General features: G+C 33.5%; 2 protein-coding genes across 2 annotated transcripts; one reads left to right on the top strand and one right to left on the bottom strand.

Moving 5' to 3' along the window:
- Positions 1-3,211: 3,211 nt before the first annotated feature.
- LOC140046670 (mediator of RNA polymerase II transcription subunit 27-like) lies at positions 3,212-18,238 on the top strand. The gene is made up of 8 exons (XM_072091375.1): positions 3,212-3,459; positions 9,772-9,916; positions 10,346-10,467; positions 10,958-11,045; positions 11,388-11,495; positions 13,464-13,505; positions 14,823-14,900; positions 16,563-18,238. The coding sequence occupies exons 1-8, from the start codon at positions 3,260-3,262 to the stop codon at positions 16,692-16,694; spliced, it is 915 nt and encodes a 304-aa protein (XP_071947476.1). The 5' UTR covers positions 3,212-3,259; the 3' UTR covers positions 16,695-18,238.
- Positions 18,239-18,379: 141 nt separating this feature from the next.
- Positions 18,380-23,040, bottom strand: LOC140046669 (major facilitator superfamily domain-containing protein 6-like). Its single transcript, XM_072091374.1, has 6 exons — positions 22,351-23,040; positions 21,979-22,135; positions 21,345-21,516; positions 20,993-21,196; positions 20,185-20,420; positions 18,380-18,951 (listed from the first exon to the last, which is right to left on the bottom strand). Exons 1-6 carry the CDS (start codon positions 22,950-22,952, stop codon positions 18,808-18,810), a joined length of 1,515 nt encoding a protein of 504 aa, XP_071947475.1. The 5' UTR covers positions 22,953-23,040; the 3' UTR covers positions 18,380-18,807.
- Positions 23,041-26,048: the final 3,008 nt, after the last annotated feature.

Below are 26,048 nucleotides of genomic sequence, written 5' to 3'. Positions count from 1 at the left end.
ACTTAAATAGTCAGATATTGGTACCTAGCTCATCTAACCAAATGTCTCTGGGCTGCCGGTCTATATTGCATTTCGTAGACCTCCAAACCTCCGTGATATATTAGTAAGATCCAAATTTAAGAGTGAAATTAACTCTCATGACAGTCACCTTTGCGGCAAATTTGTTCATTTGTTGACTCTATTGAAAAATTTAAGAGTAACTGACCGCATTTTTCGGATAAGACAATCAAATGTCTAACCAAAAACGTCATTTAGGCCTATCTCATATACTGTAATATTTGTGGTAAACAGTACGTCGGGGAAACAAAAAACACGCTCCGTATGAGGGAATGACACAACACAGATCAGTGCAATAGACCACAATGTAAAATGGAGCGCCGAAAACAAAGAAAACCACTGGGAATTACTACTTTTGGACATTAGGAACATACTCGACTATCAGATCGGTAAAATTATTCCATTGAATTGACTACCTAAATTTAATCTTGAAAGAATTTCATTTAGCTTCGATTTTGTATAGATGACAAATTTCGTTTTTGAAAAGGACAAGTTAACGGAGTACTTACTCGAACGTTTCGATCTCTATCAGAGATCCTTCTCAACTGACTGCGGAGTGTTAATGCAGCTTGGTCATTCTTGACGTCATCTGTTGATGACGTCGTACGCCTCCGGTTGTAGGTTGGAGGTTGTGCGGGGCTCGGCCAGGTGATGTGTCTATCAAATCATTGTACAAATGCGAGAGTTTGTGGGCTCCAGTGTCCCGGTTCATGGTCTTCTCCTTATTTCTCCTTATATGTAATGATTCTCTAATCTGTCTGTCTTTGCGTTTAGGCTCTTTGGTTAAGATGGTAGCCTCCCAGTTCGGTACATGATTGTGTTTTATGACATGTTCTGTAATCGCAGATTTGTGTATGATCGAAGATGTGGATGTTCTGGAGGCCCTAGTCATTACTCCCCCCGTGTTTGTTGTAACATCTTTTTTGTGATCATTAATTCGTGTTTGTAATGCCCTCCCTGTTTCCCCAATGTAAACTTGTGGACAGTTGCGGCAGGTGACTTCGTAGATTACTCCACATGTATCCATCTTCTCGATTTTGTCTTTTGGGTGGACGAGGCTATTCTTGATTTTATTTTGGGGTAGGAAATAGGTTCCGACATTGTGACAGGAGAGAGTGCGTCGTATTCTTTCTGCCATTCCTTTTACATAGGGGATTCCTATGCTACCTCGCATCTTGATCTTTTCCTTCTGTGGTTCGTGTCCTTTGTTCTTTTTTCTTTTTCGGTTTTCCATAACTCTCTGGAAGGACCACTCTGGATACTGGCAGTTGTGTAACGCTTTCTTGATGTTATCCATCTCAACTTTCCTCAAATCCATATCTCCCACTACCTTCTCAGCTCTGTCCACAAGCGTGTTTATAAGCCCCAGTTTGTGTTCGAGTGGATGATGTGAGTTGAAATGTAAATATTGGTCTGTGTGAGTGGGCTTCCGATAGACTGAGGTGGTAACTGTTCCATTGTCATTGAGTGTGATGAGCATGTCCAGGAAAGGTATTGTGTTGTTTGTCATCGATTCTGTGGTGAACTTGATATTGTCAGTTATATCGATGTTATTAAGATGTGTGTTAAATGTATGTACTGTACCTATGGGGATGATAGCTAATACATCATCAACGTATCGTTTCCAATACACAGGCTTGATGTTAGTGGGTGCCGTGTTTATGGCTTGATGTTCGAGCCACTCTAGATACAAGTTCGCCAATATAGGACTTATTGGGCTTCCCATAGCAATGCCTTGTATTTGCCTATAAATGTTACCATTGAACGAGATATAGGTTTTGTTCACAATTAAACCGAGGAGCTCCATTATGTCTGTCACATGTAGTTTAGTTCTATCCAGAAGTGTCGGATCTGTTGTTAGGCGATTTTCGACAACTTTGAGGGCCTCTTCTACTGGTGTTTTTGTAAACAGAGATACTACGTCAAACGAGACAAATGTTTCACTTGGTTTGACTATTATTTCTTTTAGTTCACTCGCCAACTCTCCTGAGTAAGTTACATGATGTTCTGTGTTTCCGACAAGCGGACCCAGGATTTTGGTGAGGAATTGTGCAACGGTGTAAAAAACGGTGTTGATGTTATCTACTATAGGTCTTAATGGCCAATTTGGTTTATGTATCTTCCGAAGACAATACAACCTAGGTACAATTTCAGCCGTGGGAAACAGCCATTCTTTCTCTCTGTAGTTGATTTTCTTTTCTTTGAACAACCTGCCTATGATGTTGACCACTTTTCGTTTATAGTTTTGTGTTGGATTACGTTTTAGCAGTTCGTAAACATTAAGTTTCAATATTAACCAATATTTTAGCTGTTTTTTAGTTCTATTCCTAATTGTTTATATCTACCAAGCTATGTTCTTTGTTTTCTACCCTTACTCTCTCCACCACCCTCTCTCCACCACCCTCTCTCCACCACCCTCTCTCCACCACCCTCTATTCACCAGCCCGTTGTTGTTGTATTTGTTTTATTCCTGTCCAATCAGGCAGCGCTTGGTTTTTTTTAAATTTTAAAATGGTGAAAATTGATTTTAACAGGGCACTTATATTTTAACTGATCTCGTTGCAAATAAAATTCATAATGAATCATATCAATTTTATTTACGTTTCCATTATTGATAGGGTAGTCGCGTTATAGCGGTGTCATAAAAAAACAGGATCTGATAATTCACAAGCTACTGTAGTAGTACAGTGTAAAGCAATTTTTAAAATTCGTTTTTTTAGTATATTATCCTCTTTGTGTAGGCCTATAGAGAATTATGGGCATGTCGGATGTGTCAACAGAAAACGGACAGTGAGATGACTGCCCCCGGCCGTGGGGACCTGATATTTGGTTTCAGTTTAGACCTCACATGCAGAACTTTCCAATTAGTGATCATTAAGTGTTTGCTTTTTGTCTGTGAAAATTAATTAATGTTCACTTCACAATAATCCCACTAAAGGATTAAACAAATCATTCCTCGCACCAATACATAATTTAAGCTAAAATTCAAGTGCCATATGAAATGGTAAAAGTGCCGAACGTAATGGGAAAAGAGCCGTATAAAATGGTGCAAGAGCCAAATTGTAAAGGGCCGAATGGTAAAAGAGCCGAAGAAGGCAGTAACGGCGTTCCATAGTAGAGAGAGCCGCAGCATAATAAATAGATGGCGCATCTCGCTCATGCTGCGCTGCAGTACAGTTTTGTACTTGTTGTATAAAAAAAGATGGTGGAGGTACACGAGAAAAATAGCATAGCATTTTCCCTTGCAATTGAAGCTATACAGAAACTTCGTGGAAGTGTTACCAATGTTTTTGATCATTTGAAAGATGGGAAAAAGACGCCAGCACACGGTAATGATACGAAGAAGCGAGCTTTTTTATCTGACTTGCAGGCTGGGCTGATGCTTGTTACTATTGAATATGAGTGAGTTACACACACAAGTGTTTTTTTTTCTCCCGCTTTATAAATTGTAATACTGGGGCGAAACAACCCAGGCCTAGCTAGACGGGACGCCTAGACTTATACAGCATCCCTTCTAGCCTAGGCTAGAAGACTTCATTACGCCTAAGAGTACTCTAGTCTACCTTTTCGAAAAGAAGCCTGTCTTTGACTGACTGAGCTGGGCTTTATTTCATAAATAATACTCAATAATAGTCTACCCTAGGCCTTTTAGTAGTAGCAACATTTCATGAAAAATTTAAAGGCATTGAATTCACTTTATTTTAGCATAGTAAGAAAGGGTAGGATTATAGCTTTTATTTGCCACCTCCCTTAGTCAATTTGGACATTGGGTTCCAGAGTTATCGCAATTTGAAAATTTGAAAAATCATGATTTTTCGTTAATCTTGTATATGAGGAATATTGGTCAAAACAGATGTATATACAGGTAGTTATCAAGCTAATTAAATATTCATAAAAGGTAAACAACTTTAAACAAATGTAAAATCTATATGAAACATAGTTTCTTCATGTTTTTTCACCTATAGGTACCTCAAGTCTCAACGACCCCATTTTGGCAAAATTTTTATTATATTCGACATTGCGAATATGTTACCATGACAACCAGAATTTGTGTAAACAAGAAAATAAACAAATGGATTTAACTCAATGTTTAAGCATATTTTATTACTAAAACAAAGTTATTATGTTAGTTTCAATAAATTGTCAACAAACTAAATAATTTTTAATTTCATAAGATGAACAGTTACCATAGCAACAAGACTTTAATTTGTTTACTAATAATTTGAATGTGATGCGCAAAAAGATGTCAACCTATAAAAAGGTAAACAAGTGTACAGAATATATATAAAACTTGTTTTTTTCACCAATAGGTACTATTAATACCAAGTGACAACAACCACATTAAAACAAATATGATTATGTGGTAGAAATAAGTTACCATGGCAACCAGCATTTATGTAAACAAGAAAATAAACAATAGGATTTAACTCGATATTTAGGAGTGTTTGCATACAAAAACAAAGTTATTCTCTTAGTTTTAACAAATTGTCAGCAAACTATATAATTTTTAACTTTTTTAAGACGAACAGTTACCATAGCAACAAACATTAATTTGTTTACTAATAATTTATATACAATATATATTATGATGCGCAAAAAGATGTTGCTTTAAAAAGGTAAACAAGAGTAGAATATAAAACTTAATTTCTTCATTGTTTTTTTCACCAATACTGTAGGTACTTACCAAGTCTCAACAACAACATTTTTGAAGAAAAAAATGATTGTGTATGTTACTAATAAGTTACCATGGCAACCAGAATTAATGTAAACAAAAAATTGGGCGTCCAACACTAATGATCATTTTGTTTTTTCTTCAACACATCATCAAATCACCAGCAGTAATAAAACCAAAGCAGTCAACAGTAATACAAAAAATACATTCATTTATTTTTTGTTTGCAACACATTTATTTAAAAGTAAGCGAGTTAATGTAGTCTACAGTATAGCAGATTTTAATAAATGCGTGTTTATACATGGTTTATATGTAATATTCTTATGTTTGTCTTGATCAGTATAGCTCAAATTCATTTTCATAATTAAATTATACTATATAGTATGATAAACTACTAATTAAACTATGATTTGTGGAATTTATATATTTCTTATTGGTTAAAATATCAGATTGGTAACTGGTGCGGGTATTTATATTGAATCTGAAATTAGAAAAATAAAAAAAAACAATTAGTATCGATATTAATAATTTTATATATAAATAACAAAATTAACGTTAAAATAAAATATTTTCATTAGAAGACAATATTGAACAATAAAAACAACAAATAATCAACAAAACATATAATTAACAAAAAACACTATATAATAGAAGGAGTAAACCTACCAGATAGAACAGCAAACTTAATAATCAAGGGACTGCACACGGCGGTGTTAACAACTAGGCTAACATCCTCTGTAATTAAAAATATCAATACAGTAATATTATTTAATTTACGGTATTTAAATAACTCAAAATTCTAGAAAACTTTAAATATACATCAACAATTAAATTTACAATGGCAACAAACGTTATTTATTAATATACTAAATGATTTTATTATGGTTTTATTGATTAACAAAAAGCTAGGCCAAGTGACCTTCAAATGACCTAGACTTGGTCTAAGAAAGTCGTTGGCGTCGGGAAGCGTCGCATTTAATCTGCTTGAAATTATTGCATTCAAGTCAAAGACAACCTGTTCTTTCCGTTTTTCATATTGTTTTTAATGGGTCTATAACCATTATATTCGAAAAATTAGGTTAAAAATCATTTTTTTATCACTCAATATTACTTACCTATTCTGAAATCAATAACTTTGCTTATAATAAACGGATCTTGATAAATTTTTTTTTAAACCGATCGGAAAAAAAAGATGGCGAAGGTAAACGATTAAAAAGGTGACATATACACCCACAATGCACCATAAAAACCGTTTGAACGGTACAAGGTAAACAACCGCTGGCGGCGTCAACTAAAACCAAGATTTTGCACAGCGAACTGAACCGAGTATATTGATGCGCAGAAACGATGCGCGGTAGCAAATTGCGGTCGCTATTAGTAGGCCTAGTTAGTAATACTAAAAAAAAACGCTGTGCCTAAAGATACGGTACCGTATCCTAACTTCCGTTTGCTAAAGGTACGGTAAAATTGCATTACGTCATAATCAGCCAATGGGGTACTGGTACGTGTGTGACGTCATCGTATGAGGACTTGGGATTTTTTTCGCCGTTGCTAAAGATACGGTACCGTATCCATGCTGTTAAAAACTAAAGATACGGTAATTATAGAGAGCGCTTCCGTTTGCTAAAAGTACGGTAAAATTGCATTCCTAAAACTCGTACCTAAATATAAAATTCGTTCCTAAATATAAAACTCCTTCCTAAATATTAAATTAAACTCCTTCCTAAATATTAAAAACCTAACCCTCTAAATAATCTCTCTTAAATTAAAAACTAAAAAAAAATTTAAAAAAGACGTCAAGAAGAGTATCGAACCTCCAACCCCTTAAGCCAAAGCCTCATCACATGCCCACTAGGCTACACAGCTGGCTTGCAGAAAACCAATGCAATAACCTATTTGATTAACATCCACATTACATAGTGCCCTCTATAATTACCGTACCTTTAGTTTTTAAAAGTATGGATACGGTACCGTATCTTTAGCCATAACGATTTTTTTTTATATCGCGAAATAAAAACAGTGATCAACCGGCGGCTTAACATTTGCTTTATGCTTCATTTATCGCTATTATAAAATATCCCCGTCGTGTGACAAAAACTAAATGTAGCCTAGGCCTACGTCCGTTATTATTGATAGGCCAAAACATGTTGATTTTAATTCTAGAATACAGAAATTTACCGTTTCAAAAGAGGCACCTACTACGTACTATAACCATGCTATAACCTATAGCCTTGGTATATGAGTTTTTTTGCCAAGCTGGGGCCAGCTGCATGTGTGCGCTGATTTCTGTGACTAAGACCTGGGGCTAGGCCTATTGTCTAAATCATAGTATTTGAGGGCCCCTTTATTGTCCGCATTTGCTTTTTGTTTATTAACAAAGTTTATTAAAAAATATAGGCCATTTGGAATAAAAATAAAACCCTCGTAGTAACTATGGACGAATGAACTAGACGCAACCAAAGAATATATATTCTTTGACGCAACACAATTTCCAACATTGAATTATAATTCCTTTACTTCTAATTTGGCTATAAACATATTTCTACTGTAGTGTAGTGTAAAATGTTGTATAATGAAATAATATTTGAGATTGAGTGCATATTTTAAACGCTTTATGTAACGTCCACCAACCACATGATCTTGCTCTATTACTACAGCATCGACGATTCTGGATTCAACATTGCTAGGTCTAACCCCGAGGCTGAGTCACAGAATCATCAGCGCACACATCCATGCAGCCTGGTGCCGTCAATAGGCAATTCTCTCTACATACGCGATGTGAAAAAAAAATCTAAAGTCCTTATACGATAACGTAACACACGTACCAGCACCCCATTGGCTGATTATGACGTAATGCAATTTTACCGTACCTTTAGTAGACGGAAGTTAGGATACGGTACCGTATCTTTAGCCACGGCGAAAAAAAAATAGGGCTAGGCCTAGTAGGCTAGACTAGGAGGGTCTAGCTAGGCGCGCGTATATAGGATTAGTAGGCCAAGTTCTACTGTTTAGACTTGCCCCAAGTCTGTATTCTTATTTTTTATTATTTAGATTTTTTGTCTGAAAATACAGACTTGTGGAAATCGTATAAATTCAATGATAATGATATACACCGTAGACTACATTTACACTTACAAAATCTATATGCCGTTGCTAAAGATACGGTATCGTATCCTAACTTCCGTTTGCTAAAGGTACTGTAAAATTGCATTACGTCATAATCAGCCAATCAGCTGGTACGTGTGTGACGTCATCATATAAGGACTTTGGATTTTTGTTCATATCGCGAACAGTGATCAACCGGCGGCGGTTTAACATTTTCTTTATGCTTCATTTATCGCTATTATCGCCGTCGTGTGAAACTAAATGTAGCCTAGGGGTACGTCTGTTATTATTGAAAGGCCAAAACATGTTGATTTTAATTCTAGAATAATTTAATTCTAGAATACAGAAAACCGTTTCAAAAGAGGGCTACTACGTATATAACCATGCTATACCTATAGCCTCCGCTCAGTATCTGATTTTGTTTGCCAAGCTGTTCCAGCTGCATGTGTGTGCTGATTTCTGTTACTCAACCCTGGGGCTAGGCCTACTGTCTAAATCATAGTATTTGAGGGCCCCTTTATTGTCCGCATTTGCTTTTTGTTTATGGTCACCATCCAAATAAAGACCATTTGGAATAAAAAATAAAACCCTCCCCTCTTATAGTAACTATGGACGAATTCAACATTGCTAGATCTACTGAGTCACAGAATCAGCGCAACCATAGTCAATTTACTTTCTATTGACTATGGATTAACATATTCACAATTAATGTGAGGAGTAAATGCGTTGGTTACTTGATCAAAAATCAAAAGACTTAAATCAAAATATTTTGATAGATTCTGTAAGTAAATGCGGTGTTATTATTGATTGATTGTACGATTTTTAGTTATTTATTTTGTGCACACTAACATTTCGTAGGGTTTTCTTTGACTTTTGCGCATACGGTCTAAAACATCGCCGAAAGTGATCGGTTTTAGCCAAAAATGACGTAAACATATTGCCCTCTCAGTCGGCAGTTATATGAATTCAGCATTTTTTGGTAAAATAATTACATAAAATCATGTTTTTTAATAAAATTTTTGGTATATTAACATTGTAAAATTCAATAAAATATGATATTAAATGATTAGGCCTAGTATTTATTTACTGTAACCTCATTCGAAGAGTGTCAATAGTTTATTAGTCCTGAGAGACAATGTGACTTCAAAATTATAAACAGATATATATATACTGTAATATAAAAAATAGAATACACACACATTATCTCTCAATCTACATGTATCAACTCTGCCAAGAAGGTTATGTTTTCACCTCTGTATTTATTTATGATTATGAACCGCCATGTATGCTTTTTCACCCACATGTTTGTGTGTGATGTGTGTGTAACTATGAAGAGCATATTAGCGGCCACAGTTTTTATCAGAATCTCACCAAACTTGGGCACAATGATCTGTGACGAAAAATCTTGCCAGAGTTCGATGTTGAAGGGTCAAGGTCACACTCCACAAAATACTATTTTATTTATATTTACTACCTACAGGCCACATTTTGTATCTGGTTCCTAGTCACGTCACAAACAATTATTATTTTTTTAAAATATATCATAACAAATTAATAAATAATGAACCGATGATCCCTACTGTGAAAGGCTGGTTAGATATAACTTTTATACCAAACACAAATTCACAAGGATGTAGTGCAATTAGTCTAATCACATGCAGCACACTTTTAAACAATCAATGTTTGAAAAATATCCTATTTTTTTAACAATCTCCTATTTTTTAGTCAAAACACTGACCTTTGTAGTTTTATTCAAAGATTATCCAAGCTTTACAATTCAATTTCCATTAGAGATAAATCGAAAGTTCTTAAAGCTATTTAATTTTTGTATATCATGTGTTTTTACATATATTTATATCTAAATATTTTTAAGGCATCCTATAATTTGTGATTTTTCGCTGCAGAAAAAAATAAATGAACATTTTCCTAATTAAAAGGCATTTTGAAAAGCAGGCGGCATTGTTACCTAAATGGACTGAAGTACCACCACTAGGTAACACAAGTTTACTGTCTCTTGACCCAATTACTGACAGAATGTCATTCTACCGTGAAGCTTTAGATGCCTACAAATGGTCTGACAAGGTAACACATTTAGAATTTAGAATATTAAATTTAGTATTTTATTGAAAGAAATGCAAAAATTACACCACAAAAGAGAGAACAAATTCTTTTTCACTTGTGCAGTATTTGTTGTAAAACATATTTGCATGCCATTGGAAATGTACCTACTGTACGCATCTAAGGAAAATTCATTCAAAGGTTACACAATTAATTCAATTTATTGGGTGGGGGGGGGGGGGATTTACAGTACAGTATTTAAATTTTGAAATATGAGTAATATTATCTGTGCAACAAACAAATGATGAAGTTTGTTTGCAAATCCTGCAACCAACTCTGCTAAAACCAAGGCCAACATACTCCATTTCCATGATTCCTATTGCTTTATTTATTTATGCTTACTCGAAATTTAAAATTATCATCATTTGAAATGATTTTATTTTCAATGCTAAGATGCGAGATCATTGTAACTTGTCTGCAATGTTGTTGTCACAAATCAAACGTTCATCCAACTTTGGACACCATGCTAGCAAGAGGAAGAAGCCTAGTATTGGAAGCCATGCCATTGCTCCTGAGTAAGTTCTTATGTTTGCCATCAACAACACTATTTTCTCCATTTTGAATGTTTCAATATATAATGAATTATCGGTCATAAAATTTGAATTGATATTTTTTTAGTATACTCGGTAGGTAAAACACATTATATTATATATTTGTTGTATGTCCAATTTTTAATACTGGGTAAACACCTGAGGCTGAGGAATAAAAAAAAATGTTTTTTTCTGTTTTATGTCCATCAATTACAACAAAGGAAAATGTTTATTTAAAATTTCAACTAATGAAAAAAAAGTCATTGTTCAAGAAGTAGAACAGTTTATATTTACTGTACCAACCTTGGATTACAGACCATTCACATATTTACAAAAACCTACATCAATAAGAACCACACTCCGGTTCAGTTAAACTAATACTGAATGTCATGTGAAATTAACCAATCAGATATTGAGCATTACACTCAGGTGCATGTTATATAATATAATGTAGGATACATTTATTTATTTTCAGTAATGTTGATTCAATAATCTTAAGTATAGATCAGTATTTTGCAGATCTTACTGTTCATAGGAAGCAGACATCCCCCTATGTTCTTCAGGTGAGAATACAGACAAATTGAGTCTTTTGTATACAGGGATTTTCCCCAGCATGTTGTCATTGACTACACCTTAAACACCAGTTATTGAGGTCATTGTTTTTAAGCATCCATCTGTCGGTTAAAGGATAAATTGTAAAGTTATAAAACAAATTTGAAAAGATTTTCAAATGTGAACAATGTTGCATGCTGAAATTGTAGTGATTGTAATATTGAATGTAGATCATACGATATTAAAAATCCTGCATTGGATCAACAACTTTATTACAGTAAAATAAGCAATCTTAAATTGCTGTATGTTTTTGGTAAGTATTTTTCTTATTATCCACTGTTGAATATTATTAGGTAACAGTAAGCAGAACATTCAAAGCCATCATAGTGCTTCGTGGTTTGTTGATAGAGAGGGTCGTTGTCAGGGCAACACACGAAAAGGAAACAAGAGAAGATGGATCAGTAAGTTTAATGCTTAATTTCAGTAATTCAGAAAGAATTTAAATCAACAATTTCACCCTTTCATAAATTGGATTTTATGGGTTAATCATACAAGTTTAATTCTTCCCAATCATGCCTTTGTTGTTTGTAGATATTCTAGTTACACTACAGAAAGGCAATACATGATGTATTGAAATTATTATAAAAACCACTGATTCAAAACTAGTGCAGTGTACATATCTGTATCTTGTATCAATATTAATCTTCAATTCGGATTAGGTTCTTTACAGATCCACAGCAGTTACAGTGCTGCACCTACCACAAACGGCAGATGCACTGGGTTCTTTTAAGTGCACATGAGCCATATATGTACACTGGACTTCCAGTTTATGTCCTTATCTAAGAAGGGCGTGGTCATTAGAACTATGGTCGAGGAGTGCCTTGAGCATTTGCTGAATATTGTTATTTATTATATAATATGATGAGTTTGTGACAGTGGCTGTGTGTGAACTAGTACACCGGGGTAACCCCCTACTGTACTCGTCTCAAAAGATGGTACTAGGTTCTTTAAAGTGCACATGAAAGATGTGTAAACTGGGCCTACAGTTTATAGTCCTTATCCGAGAAGACTCGTTCTACCACCAGAACCATGGAGTGTCTTAAATGCTTGACCACTCGCCATACTGTAAAACAAAACTTAAATCAATACAATGTCAAAAATGTGGCTATGACTTGCGACGCCATTGCCTTAACAGCTTGACAACTCTACTTGAATAAATAACCTATTAACTTTCATAATATTAGTGGTTGCCCATTTGTGGCCACTCAGCTTGAAAGCACTCTTAGGCCCTGTTTCTGCTGCCAATCCCAAATATACCGTATAAATATACCGTATAAATATACCGTATAAATATACCGTATATATACCGTATATAAAATTCGTGCACCGTTTCCGCTGCACATACTTCGTGGGTGGGCTGTAAAAAAAGTTGGCTTTCATATACCCAAAATGCATTTTGTGAGACGGAAGTATGGATTGACCTAGAGTCTCGTGTAGTGAGGTTACATGACAAAAACAAAACAATGATGGTTTCTCAAAACGTCTTAGCATTGCTTTCTATTTTAAATCTAATGATCAGAAGTGGGCCCTGGAAGTGGCAATGAATTTACATCGCACAAACAATCTAGAAATGTAGAATGGGCATTGACTACATTTATGCAAAGAAGACGACGGCGTTTGCCGATAACTTTGGCGTTATTAAGTCTACCACAAATTCTGCTTTTATTTTGTTTGAGATACTTTTGTAAATCTCGGTATCTCTTCTGTTGCCATGTAGTCTCCCCCCAACTTTCGCTTCTCCCCACAATTGAATTGCAAAAATAGTTATTTCTTCAGTCCACAGTGATATTTTGATCTGTTGCTTGCTTATTTATTATACACGTGTGTGTCAATGCAGCAGAAAAACCAAACAAACGCGTCACGCTCTGTTAGTTTTTGACCTCGTGTCATGGGCCGGGTCACGTATACGGTATATTTTGAGTGCAGCAGAAACGGGGTACGAAATATACGGTATATTTTGGAATATACCGTATAATATCCACAAACGATGGGGATATTTATGCGGTATATATACCGCATATATATACGGTATATTTTTTATGAGACCCATTTCTGCTGACAAAAAATATACCGTATATAAAATATACCGTATATAAAATATACCGTATATAAAATATACCGTATATATACGGTATATTTTTGGCAGCAGAAACGGGGCCTTTGGGGAGGTGTATGTTTTGTTTCTGACACGTCTTTTATTAATTTTCAAAAAAATATATCAATCTCTTCCCAGGTGTGTATCAACCAACATTGATTGCAATTTAAATTTCTTTTTTGACATTGTATTGATTTAAGTTTAGTTTTCACTATAAAGGAACAACAATACTTGTTAATTGATTCTTTATATGTTTATGTATCATTGTTTTTAGCCTGATTGCTGGACCCCCTCAAAATATCTTGTCTTTCAAAAGGTAAATAACATTTTCATGGTTAGGTTATATTATAATTACTTATATTATTTTTATTGTTTAATAGTTGGATTAATGAATTTATCCAACCTAAAATAAACAAGGCCATATAGATGGCTGCAGTCGCGTGCTCATTAGTGTTTACCGACCGACCAACCTATCAACTGACCGAAATTACTGAACATGTTTAAAAATGTTGAAATGTTTAAAAACATTTATATTTTTTTAATTTACACGTGCGTAGCCTGTCACTTTTGACGTACTCGTATAACGTAATTTTGAGTTGAGAAGTAAGTCAAGAAAACAGAAATCGGGCAAAAAGAGTGCGCAATAACATTTAACGCGCAGCGCGCGCACACTCATTGCAATTTTGTAAACGCTTAAAATTGCCTGAAACGTACTCTTATTTCACCGAAAATAAATTTTGAAAATTGTAAGCGCGCGTACGCATGTGTTACATGCGCTACGCACGTATATTGTATTGCCATATGATGATTTATGCCCTGAAATTTATGAGTACCAAATTTAATTGTGATTCATGGTTGTGAAGATATGATTACAAACATGATTTCGTTAAATCGTACGTAGACCGCGTAATTTTTTATTGCGCACCGTGAAAACATAACCACATCGATTCCTCGCCATAAGGAATATACTGTGAAAAATTGACTTAGCTAGATTAAACTGATATCAAGATAAGGTCAGAAAGCGATAAAACGCATAGTGATACCGGACCGACAGACAGACAGACCGACCGACTGACATAGTGAACTATAGAGTCGCGTCCACGCGACTAAAAATTACCAACTAGAACTAGGTTTGCATAGTGTGAAGACAATTTTGAGGAAATCTTGGTAGAACATCACACTGATGAGAGGCCTGTTTTTGTTCTGAGATGTCCTGAGTTGTTAATGCGCATGCATGTATTGGCCTGGTATTAAACTGACTAATCATAGTAATCAAATAGTGCGCAGATTTTCCTCTCTCGCAGTTCGTGTATGAAAATGTGTTGTAGCATTTATGAAAAGTCTCCAGTATTACAATCTAATCAAGTCAAAATCCGTTTCTTGAAGCTATAGTCGCCACCAGAAAACAACATAAAGTACTATAATGGATGCCGAGTTTACTATTTAATCAAACTTTTTTAACAATATTTTCTCACGCAGAAACTAGCCACTTGAACATATTTAATGTTGATTTAGAATACAAATATTTATTGAATGTTTTTATGTCATCGGTGTAAAGAAATTTAAATAAATATTCAAATTAAAGGTGTTTGATTTTCATTTAGGCCCTAAATTTCAACAAATTTGTTTTTAGATTACAGACCATGTGACATCTACAATGCTGCACTACCATTATCCAAATTCACCAGATATGGCACTTAAACAATTTATGGTAAGTCACATTTGCATTATAAAAAGCCAGTTTGTGTTTAAATCAATAGTTACAACAGAATTATAGTATTAAAGTACCACAGTGAACTTTCTTTATAATGTTGTTGCATGTAAGTCAAGTGCAGTATATACGAAATAGCGCTATATAAATGTCGCATTATTATATACTCAATGTAATCCTAAATTACTATACACCAGTGGTTCTCGAGTAAATAGTAATTTCAGCGTAAAAAAACTGATGATTTTAAATGTACGACACGTACAGTACCACAGGACTATAATACATTGTCGTTTACAGAAAAGAATAAATAGACACTGTGATTTATGTAGTCAACTAAAATTGACACACCTGGGAATTACTTCCGAAAGAGAAACTTGTCACAAAATCATAAAATTAGTCCAAATTTTTAATGCAAATTTAAATAAACACAATTTGTGTTTGTATGTAACATTAGGGTTGAGGAATGAGGAAGAGAATGGGTGCAAAGAGGAACAATTTATATTCTTTATCCACTCGCGATATATTTGTTTTTTTATGTTTTATAAATTTGCAATTTAATACTGTCACTGTCATAGTCGATTGAAATAGTAACGATCACCACTACGTATGACATTTATAGTTTGTGTCATCATTAATCAATACAAATGTTAAGTAACTGCCACCGAGTGTCAGTAATAAAGTTTATTTGTATATGTGTTTATATCTACAGTACCCACACTCACAGTAAGACATTTGTGCTTCAAATTGCTACCAAAAACACTGATAACTAATTACAGTATTGCAATAGGCCTACTATAAGACCTAAAGGTTTTAAGTTTATCCACCAAGGGCCCATAAATTTATTTACTTGTGTTAAAAACAATGATCGTAGAAGGAGATAGGTAAATGCGAAGCATCCTCGTATTAGTGTGTGCGGGTATTACTCAAGATTGACATCCATAGACAGTGTATACCACGACCAGAAATCACCCCTATTTGGGGCAAATCGTCAATTGTTATTATTCTTATTCTTATTCTTTTATTGCCAAATATAAAATACATGAAGAACACAATATACAAAAAAAACAATAGAACCAACTGAGTGAGCTGGCTGGGGACACAAAAGCGAACCTAATCCTAAGCCTGTGTTCCCCACTCACCCAGTTTCACAAGCAATGAAAATACCATCATAATATATTATATACCAAAATTCCAAAGTTAAGTTTAAGTCAAATAAATTAAAAAATATATATATAAAAGTATATTAAATATATACATAGGCCTAATCATTAAATATATACATAGGCCTAATCAAATTGTCAATAACTAATTATCTAACTAAATTTAATTAGTAACCAAGGTTAAATTAGGTGGTTAAAATCAGTACGTATACAAAAGTATGAACCAACTTTATATACCTTTGAGAAAAATTTCAGAAGTTACACGATTTACCAAATTTTGCCCTTACGCAAATTTATATATAGATGCTTTATCTGCTGCTATAACACCAAGTTTTATTATTATAACAGTAATATACAGTATTAACTGTGTATCATTTTTAATAATTATTAATCACATGCACCAGCGTTCTCCCATTCACTACACTTTAATCATTATAAATTATATTGCACTCTTTCACTGTATCATTTAGGGGTATTCGAACATTTTTTCTGTTTTCTACAGAATTGGTTAAGAAGTTATAACAAGCTATTTTCAACACCTTGCAAGCGATGTGGAAAATACCTGCAGGATAACTTGCCCCCAACGCACCGTGACCTGAGAAAGTTGGAAGCATATCATGAGACATGTAGATGAGAAAATTGTGATAATGATCACTCAATTTTATTTACAAGATGTAATACAATTTTGCATTGATTACATAACAATAAGAAGGCAATGAAATTCTTAGGAATTATTTTGCCCCAAAAGTTAACAATTTATTCTATGGTCAAGGTCACTTATAATCTTACCAATATATGTACTTTAATAACATGAAGTTCAAGTTAAAATTTATTGTCAAGTAAATGAAATTTGCCTTCCAAGGTTCAAATAACAATTAAAATAACAACAGTCAAAAACTTACAATACTATACAATGGATAAGATTATATATAAGAAAATATGCTTATGTATAAAACATGGTAAAAATATAAATATAAAAACACTATATATAGAATAACATATAAAACGTCTCAAGTTATCTTTTAAATTGCTTGTTGTGTTGCCTGATTGCACACGGAAGAAATTATTTATTATGACGCTCAGTCTTCTTAATTGAAGGGATCATCCTTCCGGATCTACTGAATTTTATAAAGTTAAAAAGAGGATGAGACTGGTCGTTAATTATACATTTTAGTTTTTTCTCCATAACCTTATCGCATATATCATGGATAGATGGGACGTTTTCACCTATTACCTTCTTAGCCATTTTTTTTATTCTCTGTAATTTATTTGAATTATTCTTAGATAAACTATTTAGCCATACAATATAGCAAAATGTTAATATGGACTGTATCATAGCCTGATGGAATAGAGACAGCGCATCTCTGCCAATCTTAAAGTTTCTTAATTTCCTTAAGAAGTACAATCTTTGGTTTGAATTTATGCAGAGAGAGCCTTACACACTCATCGTTGCTCCTGGGATACAGATAGACTAGAGACTATAATACAAATAATGAATGTTTATGAGTATAATGGTACAAATAATGGCATGAGGTGAATGATGGAAATGTTATATTTCAACAAGGCGCGACACGAATATGATGAAAACGAAAAGATTTATTATTTGTTATATATAACATCTAAATAGATTCTTGTCATTTGAATCAAATAAAAAGTAGGCCTAGCCAAAGGCCTATATTTGATTCACATTGATTTGGTTTTTAATAATTATATTAAATACTATTTATATGGATATATATGGATTTTATAAACGCACCTAATTATGTTTTTTCCAACGTTTCCACGTCTTGTAGGAATGTCCCCAATAAAACGATCTAAAGCTAATTTAAATGCCTTTTTGAATGAAATTAGTACATATCTCCAAATCATCAAAAATCGGCTGCTGCATGTCTCACGGTGGTGTTTACAAAACAAAACAGAGGCAAGACAACAGGTGGCGCTGTTGTATTTCACAGTAATTTGTACACTAGATTTATTTTCTCATCCGAGAAACATTTTTTTTTCGTACACAAAAATGTTTAAAAAGTGCTATTAAACGATCGTTTAATAGTGCGTACTGTTGTACACCATGTGACCCACAATCGTCCAATCAAATGACAGGAATATATTTAGGTGTTATATAAAAATAAATATTATATTGTTAACAAATTACGAACAGATAATATTAAGTGTCATCTTCAAGAATACACTATGTACAAACTGAAACTTGTCTAAATTCTCATGTGTTTTGTTTTTATTTATATCATACCACAATATGATAGTAAAATCTTTAGAATATATATGTATATATATTTCATTATTGGATGATTCTTATGATATCACATTTGTAAACAGATATCGAACAAGTAAAGACTATTCTATTCATAAAGTTTGTGTTGGTTAACATGCTTGCTTTAGCTTTGGAAAAAAAAAGCCGCAAATAAACATTGCTAATTTTATTGAGGTACGTTAATACTTAGTGAAAATTAAAACACAATGTAACTGTAACAGCATTATTTGAATAATGCTGTTTGCTTGGAGGTTGTATTCCACATTTGAACGATGACTGCAGCCAATATATTGTTTTTGTGCTTATTATTATGAAACCTCTAACCAACTTTGTTTGCAGTATTACAGACACCAAAATGTTTAAAAACATTATTAATTCAGCAAGATACCTTAGGCGAGTTTCGCAGTGTATTGCTGGATGCACGTTCCTACAGCATTCTTATGAGTTAGTTTTCGAAAATGTTTACGGTGCATTCCTGTTAATTGTTGCTGCTGCCATAATTGGCCATCTGCTCACTGTCCGATTCAGGTAACTGCCCAATCAATGCAGTTTGATCTAGACTGATGTCACTACCGACACGATCATCAATATTAGCTTCAGGTTTGTGGTTCTTTCGTGTAAGCTGTAAGTGTTGAAAAATATGTATAATTTATCAATGAAAAGTTGGTTTATTATTTAAATCTTGAAAAACTATGAGTATGTTGAGAGAATGGACAATTTAATGTGGTTCAAATGGATGCACTGTTTTCCACATCTTTGATAATTATATCCTCTAACAAACAAATCTCTAAATCAAAGTACAGTATGTGTCATACAGATTTGGAAATTGAAAATCTTCCTAATAATCCCTTACAAAAATGTCCATTTATATACTGTAGAATGTTTCAATTTTATAGGATTTCTATAGAATTTATTTAGTTATCTATACATTGTTTCTTTAGAATTTATAATTTTATAGAATTTATATTTGATTTATATAGTTCTATACAATGTTTTTTCTTTTCTATAAATTATATAGAATTTGTATAGTTATCTGTTGAATGTTTCTTATAGAATATTCAATTTTATATAATGTGTGTAGAATTTATATAGTTATTGTGTGTTAACTTTTATTTTTGTAATGACTTTTCTTTTATGTTCACGTATACTTTATCTGTACTTAATTAGTCTGCTGCCACTATTGGTTAAGCTTTTATTGAGTCAATTTACATGTTCATCCAGGTGGGCTGTGTCATTTGTTATTGTCTTTTGTTCAGTGTAGGGAAGGAAGGAAGTTTGCACAACCTTGGTAAGCATGTTATATTATGACTGTACTACTAGGCCTAGAGTAATGCATGTATATTCTAGCTAGACTACTGTAAAATATATTAATTTATGCATTTGTCAAAAGCAAAGTGGTACATCATTTTTCGTCTGAAAAATATATATTTTTTTAAATTTTGTTGTTTAATATGCCATTTTTATGTTCCAAAATAGTTATTTACTTCGATTCTAAATCTGAATTTAATGATTTATTTTGTAACTTTGTTAATCTTCATTTTTAATGTTTTGTGAAACAATACATCTTTGAAATTTTTGAGTGTTGATGATCGACAAATATGATTGAATAATTGGTGGGTCATTTCAGAGATGTGATCCGTATTTTGTAGAAAGATTATTTCAGGTGATAGCGACGCTTGGAACATGGGAGTCTGGTAACATCAATGCTGCACCACCTACCTAATATATTAGAAAATATTAGATAGAGAGGTGTATATTATTTATATATTGGTAAGCCCGTACAATCTTGAATTTACGCTTTTCGATTGAAATAAAAAGAAACAATACGGTAGGTTTATTAAAAATATATACAAACCAAATCTGTTGTTCCAAGAAGAACGGACAAAATTGTAGCGAAAACACTATACATCATAAAAGCATTTTGTATTCCAAACTTCTGAACGAGTGTCCCTCCGACACTGGAACCCATACTGCGTCCTAACGACACGTAACTGGAACTAAACATAAATGTGATTGAGGCCAGGCTTCTCGGATGAGTCGTATTCGCAATATATACCAAACCAAATATGTATGTACAGAAAAAGGCCACACCTAGCAATTTGATAAGAAATAAAGAATTGTTAAATGTTAACCATCCTAAATTGTGTATTTTTCCAAGGGTTCACCGGTAATATTTTGATACTCTTTCATTTTGATTACTTTTTCAAATGTTTCAAATTGTGGTTTTTTGTGCTTGATATTTAATTTTTTATATATATTTTATACATTTTATCATTGAATTCAATTTTATGTTTTAGAGTGCAATTCATAATGGTAGTGATGTGACGTCATCGTGTCATGGGAAGCCTTTTCTACATTATCAAAAATGTGATGTGCCCATTGATATGGTGATATCATATCACTACCATATTTGGGGACATCACACTTTTTTTGTCAAACTAGTTTGATAGTGTAGACAGAGCAAACACAACATCATGCATGTACATAAAAAATCACTTGCACAACTTTAGCTCAGATGTAAGTCTATGCGCTACAAATAGTACGAGAAAAGAGCATGTGCCGCTTATATTGAGAGAATAAACTGAGGAAAAAAAGAACTAAAAAACAATGGTGATACGAAGTAGGCCTGCCTTTCGTATCACCCAACTGTACTGTAGACTTGCCTTCAATCGCTTGTAAAACTAATGTCCAGATTGGGGTTTGCATTACAGCATATCCAAAGAAGTCAAGAGCATACATAAATGCACCAAATGCTATGATCTGCACACAACTAAACAGTTGTAAAAGCTTTGAGCCAAGTATTCCTACGATAAACTCCATGGCTCCATGAATAATGATGGCTACACCTAAAAGTTTCTTGCCTCCGCCTGTAATACAATAAAAGCAATTATAAATCATAGTTTGTATGTTACACGCTGCTACATGGTTTCATAGGGTTTCAGATAATAATTAATTTACTTGATTTAAATAATAATTAAACTAATGATTAATAATAATTAAAACAATTGAGTTTACCAAGATCGTCTACTCTCCAAAAAACAAAAGCTATTTTAAACCCATATAGTGTACCAACTAGAATTCCATCGCCTAGTATGAACATCAAGTTACGCCAGTTTCTTAAGAAGTTTGTGATGCCTTTCAAAGTGTCATTGTCTAGTTGTAACGAATGGCTTGCGTTTGTATTGTGCTATGAAAAGAAGTCGGTATTTAGAAATAGGTTCAAACCTTGGTGAAGGCACTAATAAACCTACATAACTAATACTATATTATCACATTGGGCATTATGTATAGATAAATAAGTCAGTGCATTGATAAACGAAACATTTGCTTACAAAGCGAGTTGTAATGGGGCCTGCCCTTATAGGTGGAAGGCAATTGTCCCATCGCCTAGCTTATTGCTATTTACTATGGATATTTTAAAACATTTATTCGAATAATATTTCGAACATATAGTTTTGTTTAAATGTTAATACGTATTAAACAAAGTAACACGGGATGTTGCGAAAATACAGGGATTGTAATAATGAATAGTGTCATTGATGCAAAACAACTTTTAATATTATTCATAAGGCATAAATTCGTTAATTCCTTAATGGAGAAATATAATTTTAAAATCAACATAATTATAAAACTAAATCTAGGAACGTACCTCTATTGGTTTTATTGTAACAACTAGTGGAAGTGTTATCGATATTATGATTATCAAGAAAATAAACATATATGAAAAATCCACGACACTAACTGCAATTCCACAATACTGGATGTTTGATTTTGTCAATGACATAATGAAGGATGCTATAAAGTTTCTATAAAATGATACAAATTCAGTTAGTATATTTTTTTAGATATTGCCTATTAAAACTTAGAAAGACCGTATGGTGCAAGGGTGAACTGGAAACAGTGGAAATGATCATTATTCGCCGTACATATTTAAAGTATACAAATGTAATATAGGCTATAGGCCTATATATATATATATTGCATTATTAATTAAAATTGATTAAATAGTTACGTAACTTACATACACCCCCACCCAAGTGCACCAAATGCTCGTTGAAAAGGTAGTTGGTCAGTATCCTTCTGGAGAACGTTCATTGTAAACACGTCAAGAAGAGCATAAGTGGAAATAAAGCAGACTTCAAGCGGTAACAAGAAAACAAACAGTTTGTACATCGTATATCGTATCCTGTATTCTGTATACAGCCAAGAGCGATCAGTAGCAACGAAATCCTGTTCTGTACACTCAGAATGATGTTGACAATATAATGAAAAACTTTGATTAAATTGTGCTTGAACATTTTCACATGAAGTTTCAACGTTGTAAGAGAATGCAAAAGATAAACCTAATAAAGATAATATCATGATAGTGAAGGCGGTAATCAAACATGGCTTGCGTATTCTAAATCTGTCCACGATGAATCCAACACAAATTGATAGGCAGAACCCTGTAAGTTGAGTAATACACAGTAAAACACCAACCTGGTATGGATTAAGGCCCAACTGCTTCATAAACAACTGCATATATGTTTTCAGAGTTGACACAATTCCAATGCTAGTGAAATACAGTATCTTGAAACGTAATAATGATTCATTTAACCTGCTAAAAAGGTTTGATGGAGCCATGATACTGTTTCATTCAGTAATAACGTCGGCACGTAATAGTTATTCAAATTAGCATACAGTAGTATGCATATACAATTTATTCTGAAAATAGGTACACTACAACGACGCAATGATCCAAAACAGCTTATTGTAGAGAGAACAATGATATAACCTTGGCCAAGCAAATGATTCAATACTACTAGTATTAGGTTTTTTACTAGTATTGGGTTTTTACAAAAATAAAATTCCCATTTTGTAGGCCTATACGGTACATGCACAGATACTATAGATAGTGACGGTTTATTTTTGACAAGCCTGACAAGCATTCCAGTTCCCTATATTCAGTTACCGACACATATTTATATAGTACTAATGAAAAAGTTTAAGATATTTAATCAAATTTAAATACAACACATCAACTGTACCTGTTGGTTTAATAGAAGAAGCAGTTCTTAATTTTTTAAACAAGAATACTTCTTCAAATTAGTTAGTTAGTCTCATGTTTTTTTAAAGAATAATCCGCTGATGACTCCAAGCCGAACATTGCTCGCTCCGATAACAAAGTACTCGATCTTTTTTGGCCCCACATTCGATGCTTTTAAAATAAATGCAGTCGATCTGAATGGAATTGGGAGTAAATTTTTCGATTGTAATATAGGTTTTCCTTACATGTTGTCGACCTTACTAAAAGATAAAATATATTATTATTCAATCCCATTTTTTAGATATCTCAGTTCAAAGGTAAAAAAAAGTAATTAATTTGAAAGCTAGAAAGTAACTTTTACTTTTATGCTGTCATATTTAACAATTCTTTTGGAAAATCATTATAAAAAATACATACAAAGTGATAACATTAACTTTTGACATTAGATATGTATGTGATTTCCATTTGTATAACTGCACCTAATTTTACGGATACCGTCTGGCCCAGGGGCTTGGCTTGGTTGCTGTTTGATTAATATAATCTTCTACTGAAAACATAACATTTTTAGTCGCGTGGACGCGACTCTATAGTTCACTATGTCGGTCGGTCGGTCGGTCTGTCTGTCGGTCCGGTATCACTATGCGTTTTATCGCTTTCTGACCTTATCTTGATATCAGTTTAATCTAGCTAAGTCAATTTTTCACAGTATGTTCCTTATGGCCAGGAATCGATGTGGTTATGTTTTCACGGTGCGCAATAAAAAATTACGCGGTCTACGCACGATTTAACGAAATCACGTTTGTAATCATATCTTCACAACCATGAATCACAATTAAATAACATTTGGTACTCATAAATTTCAGGGCATAAATCATCATATGGCAATACAATTACGTGCGTAGCGCATGTAACGCATGCGTACGCGCGCTTAAAATTTTCAAAGTTTATTTTCGATGAAATAAGAGTACGTTTCAGGAAATTTTAAGCGTTTACAAAATTGCCATGAGTGCGCAGATTTTTGCGCGCGCACTGCGCGTTAAATGTTATTGCGCACTCTTTTTGCCCGATTTCTGTTTTCTTGACTTATTTTTCAACTCGAAATTACGTTATACGAGCACGTCAAAAGTGACAGGCTACGCACGTGTAAATTAAAAAAATATAAATGTTTTTAAACATTTCAACATTTTTAAACATGTTCAGTAATTTCGGTCAGTTGGTAGGTTGGTCGGTCGATAAACACTAACGAGCACGCGACTGCAGCCATCTATATGGCCTTGTTAATGTTAAGTGCGTACCTGTTTTCAAACTGGGGCAGGTCACCATCGGGTTTTTTGGTATACACGGATTCAAAAAAACGTACTTAAAATTTCAACTGCTTCCTGGTCATTTTCAGTCAAACTCCTATCTTCTTTTTCAAGTTTTGATATGCCTTCTTTCACCATTTGTTGTTCTCTAATGTACTTATACACTGGCTTAGGATTTAAAGTTTTTCAGTAGTTTTCTCTCATGTTCTATACGTGCCTTTTTCGCATTTGCCCTTGCAACATTTCTCTGTTGTTTGAATTCAATGTAATCTTTGTACTGATATCAGTCTCTTGGTTGTAAGTTTCCTTACAGGTTTTCCATGCCTGGTTAAAGTCCTTATTATCAAACAGGACATCCCAGTCAAGCATCCCAAAAGCATCATTTAGCTTCTTATAGTCACCTTTTGCATAGTTCTTTTGCTTTTTTCATCACTTCCCATAGGGTTTCTAGTACTCAAAACACAATACATCATGGTCACATTTCCCAAATTGGCTACACATACAATCCCGTATTTCTTCAATAGATTGTTCATCATTTGTAAAAATCAGGTCGAGTAATGATGGTTTTTTTCCTTCCTTGTGTCTTGTTGACTCTGTTACATGCTGATGCAAAAGTATATCTTGCGTTGTTTCATAAAACCTTTCAGCATCTTCTCCATTTATGCCTTCAGCTTCTACTCTATATTCCTCCCACTTAACCTTGGGATAATTAAAGTCTCCGCTTAACAGTCGGTGAGTTAAATTCTGCTTCGTGGATTAGTATACTTAGGGCTCTGTTGGTTTGTGTTGACATACACCAACCAATAGTGTTTCAGATAATAATAATTTTTATTGTCTTTCTTTTCTGTTCTTTCTCACATACATAAAATCAAAACTTATGACAAAAGACCACAAAAAAGAAGCTTTCATTATACTGATTAGTAGGCCTACATAACACGGAGATATTACTTGTGACACAATGACTTGTGAGATAACATAATTACTCCTCCTGCTGAGGTTGTACCATCATGATCTCTTCGGAAGAGGTTATACCCCACGTTTCGGTAATTCCAATAATATTCAACATTTTAAACATTTACATTTTATAACATTTATTTATTTACAAACTCTGACAAAAAAGGTAAGGAAAAAAATACAATGCAAGTAGAAATAATAAATAGTTTTTCTTTTTTTGTTTGTACCTTTGTTGATGGATGACATTTTTCCGAAATAAAAGAAATTGAAATTGTACTAAATAACACAATCATGATGTTGTTTGTCAGAGAGATTTATAAAATCTTTGGTGTACTATTGATGTGACGTACGCGGCGCCCTCCACACATTACATACTCAGCATGCAGCGCAGAGAGAGAATAATCTTGGATTGTTTTTGCTGAAGAAACTTGAAAA

This window comes from Antedon mediterranea, chromosome 4, assembly GCF_964355755.1.
Source record: "Antedon mediterranea chromosome 4, ecAntMedi1.1, whole genome shotgun sequence".
NCBI lineage: Eukaryota > Metazoa > Echinodermata > Crinoidea > Comatulida > Antedonidae > Antedon > Antedon mediterranea.
Note: the sequence above shows the minus strand (reverse complement) of the source record. Positions and strands in the feature narration are given on the sequence as shown.

Bases quoted from the DNA above. Each gene is read 5' to 3' on its own strand.
- LOC140046670 (XM_072091375.1), top strand. From the start codon at position 3,260: ATGGTGGAGGTACACGAGAAAAATAGCATAGCATTTTCCCTTGCAATT. The intron at 13,506-14,822 runs GTAAATAACATT...ATTTGTTTTTAG, and splicing joins AATATCTTGTCTTTCAAAAG to ATTACAGACCATGTGACATC. The intron at 14,901-16,562 runs GTAAGTCACATT...TGTTTTCTACAG, and splicing joins TGGCACTTAAACAATTTATG to AATTGGTTAAGAAGTTATAA.
- LOC140046669 (XM_072091374.1), bottom strand. From the start codon at position 22,952: ATGGCTCCATCAAACCTTTTTAGCAGGTTAAATGAATCATTATTACGT. The intron at 20,421-20,992 runs GCAAGTCTACAG...TCAAATTGCTAG, and splicing joins AGTTTTACAAGCGATTGAAG to GTGTGGCCTTTTTCTGTACA. The intron at 18,952-20,184 runs GTTTGTATATAT...CAACACTTACAG, and splicing joins TTCTTGGAACAACAGATTTG to CTTACACGAAAGAACCACAA.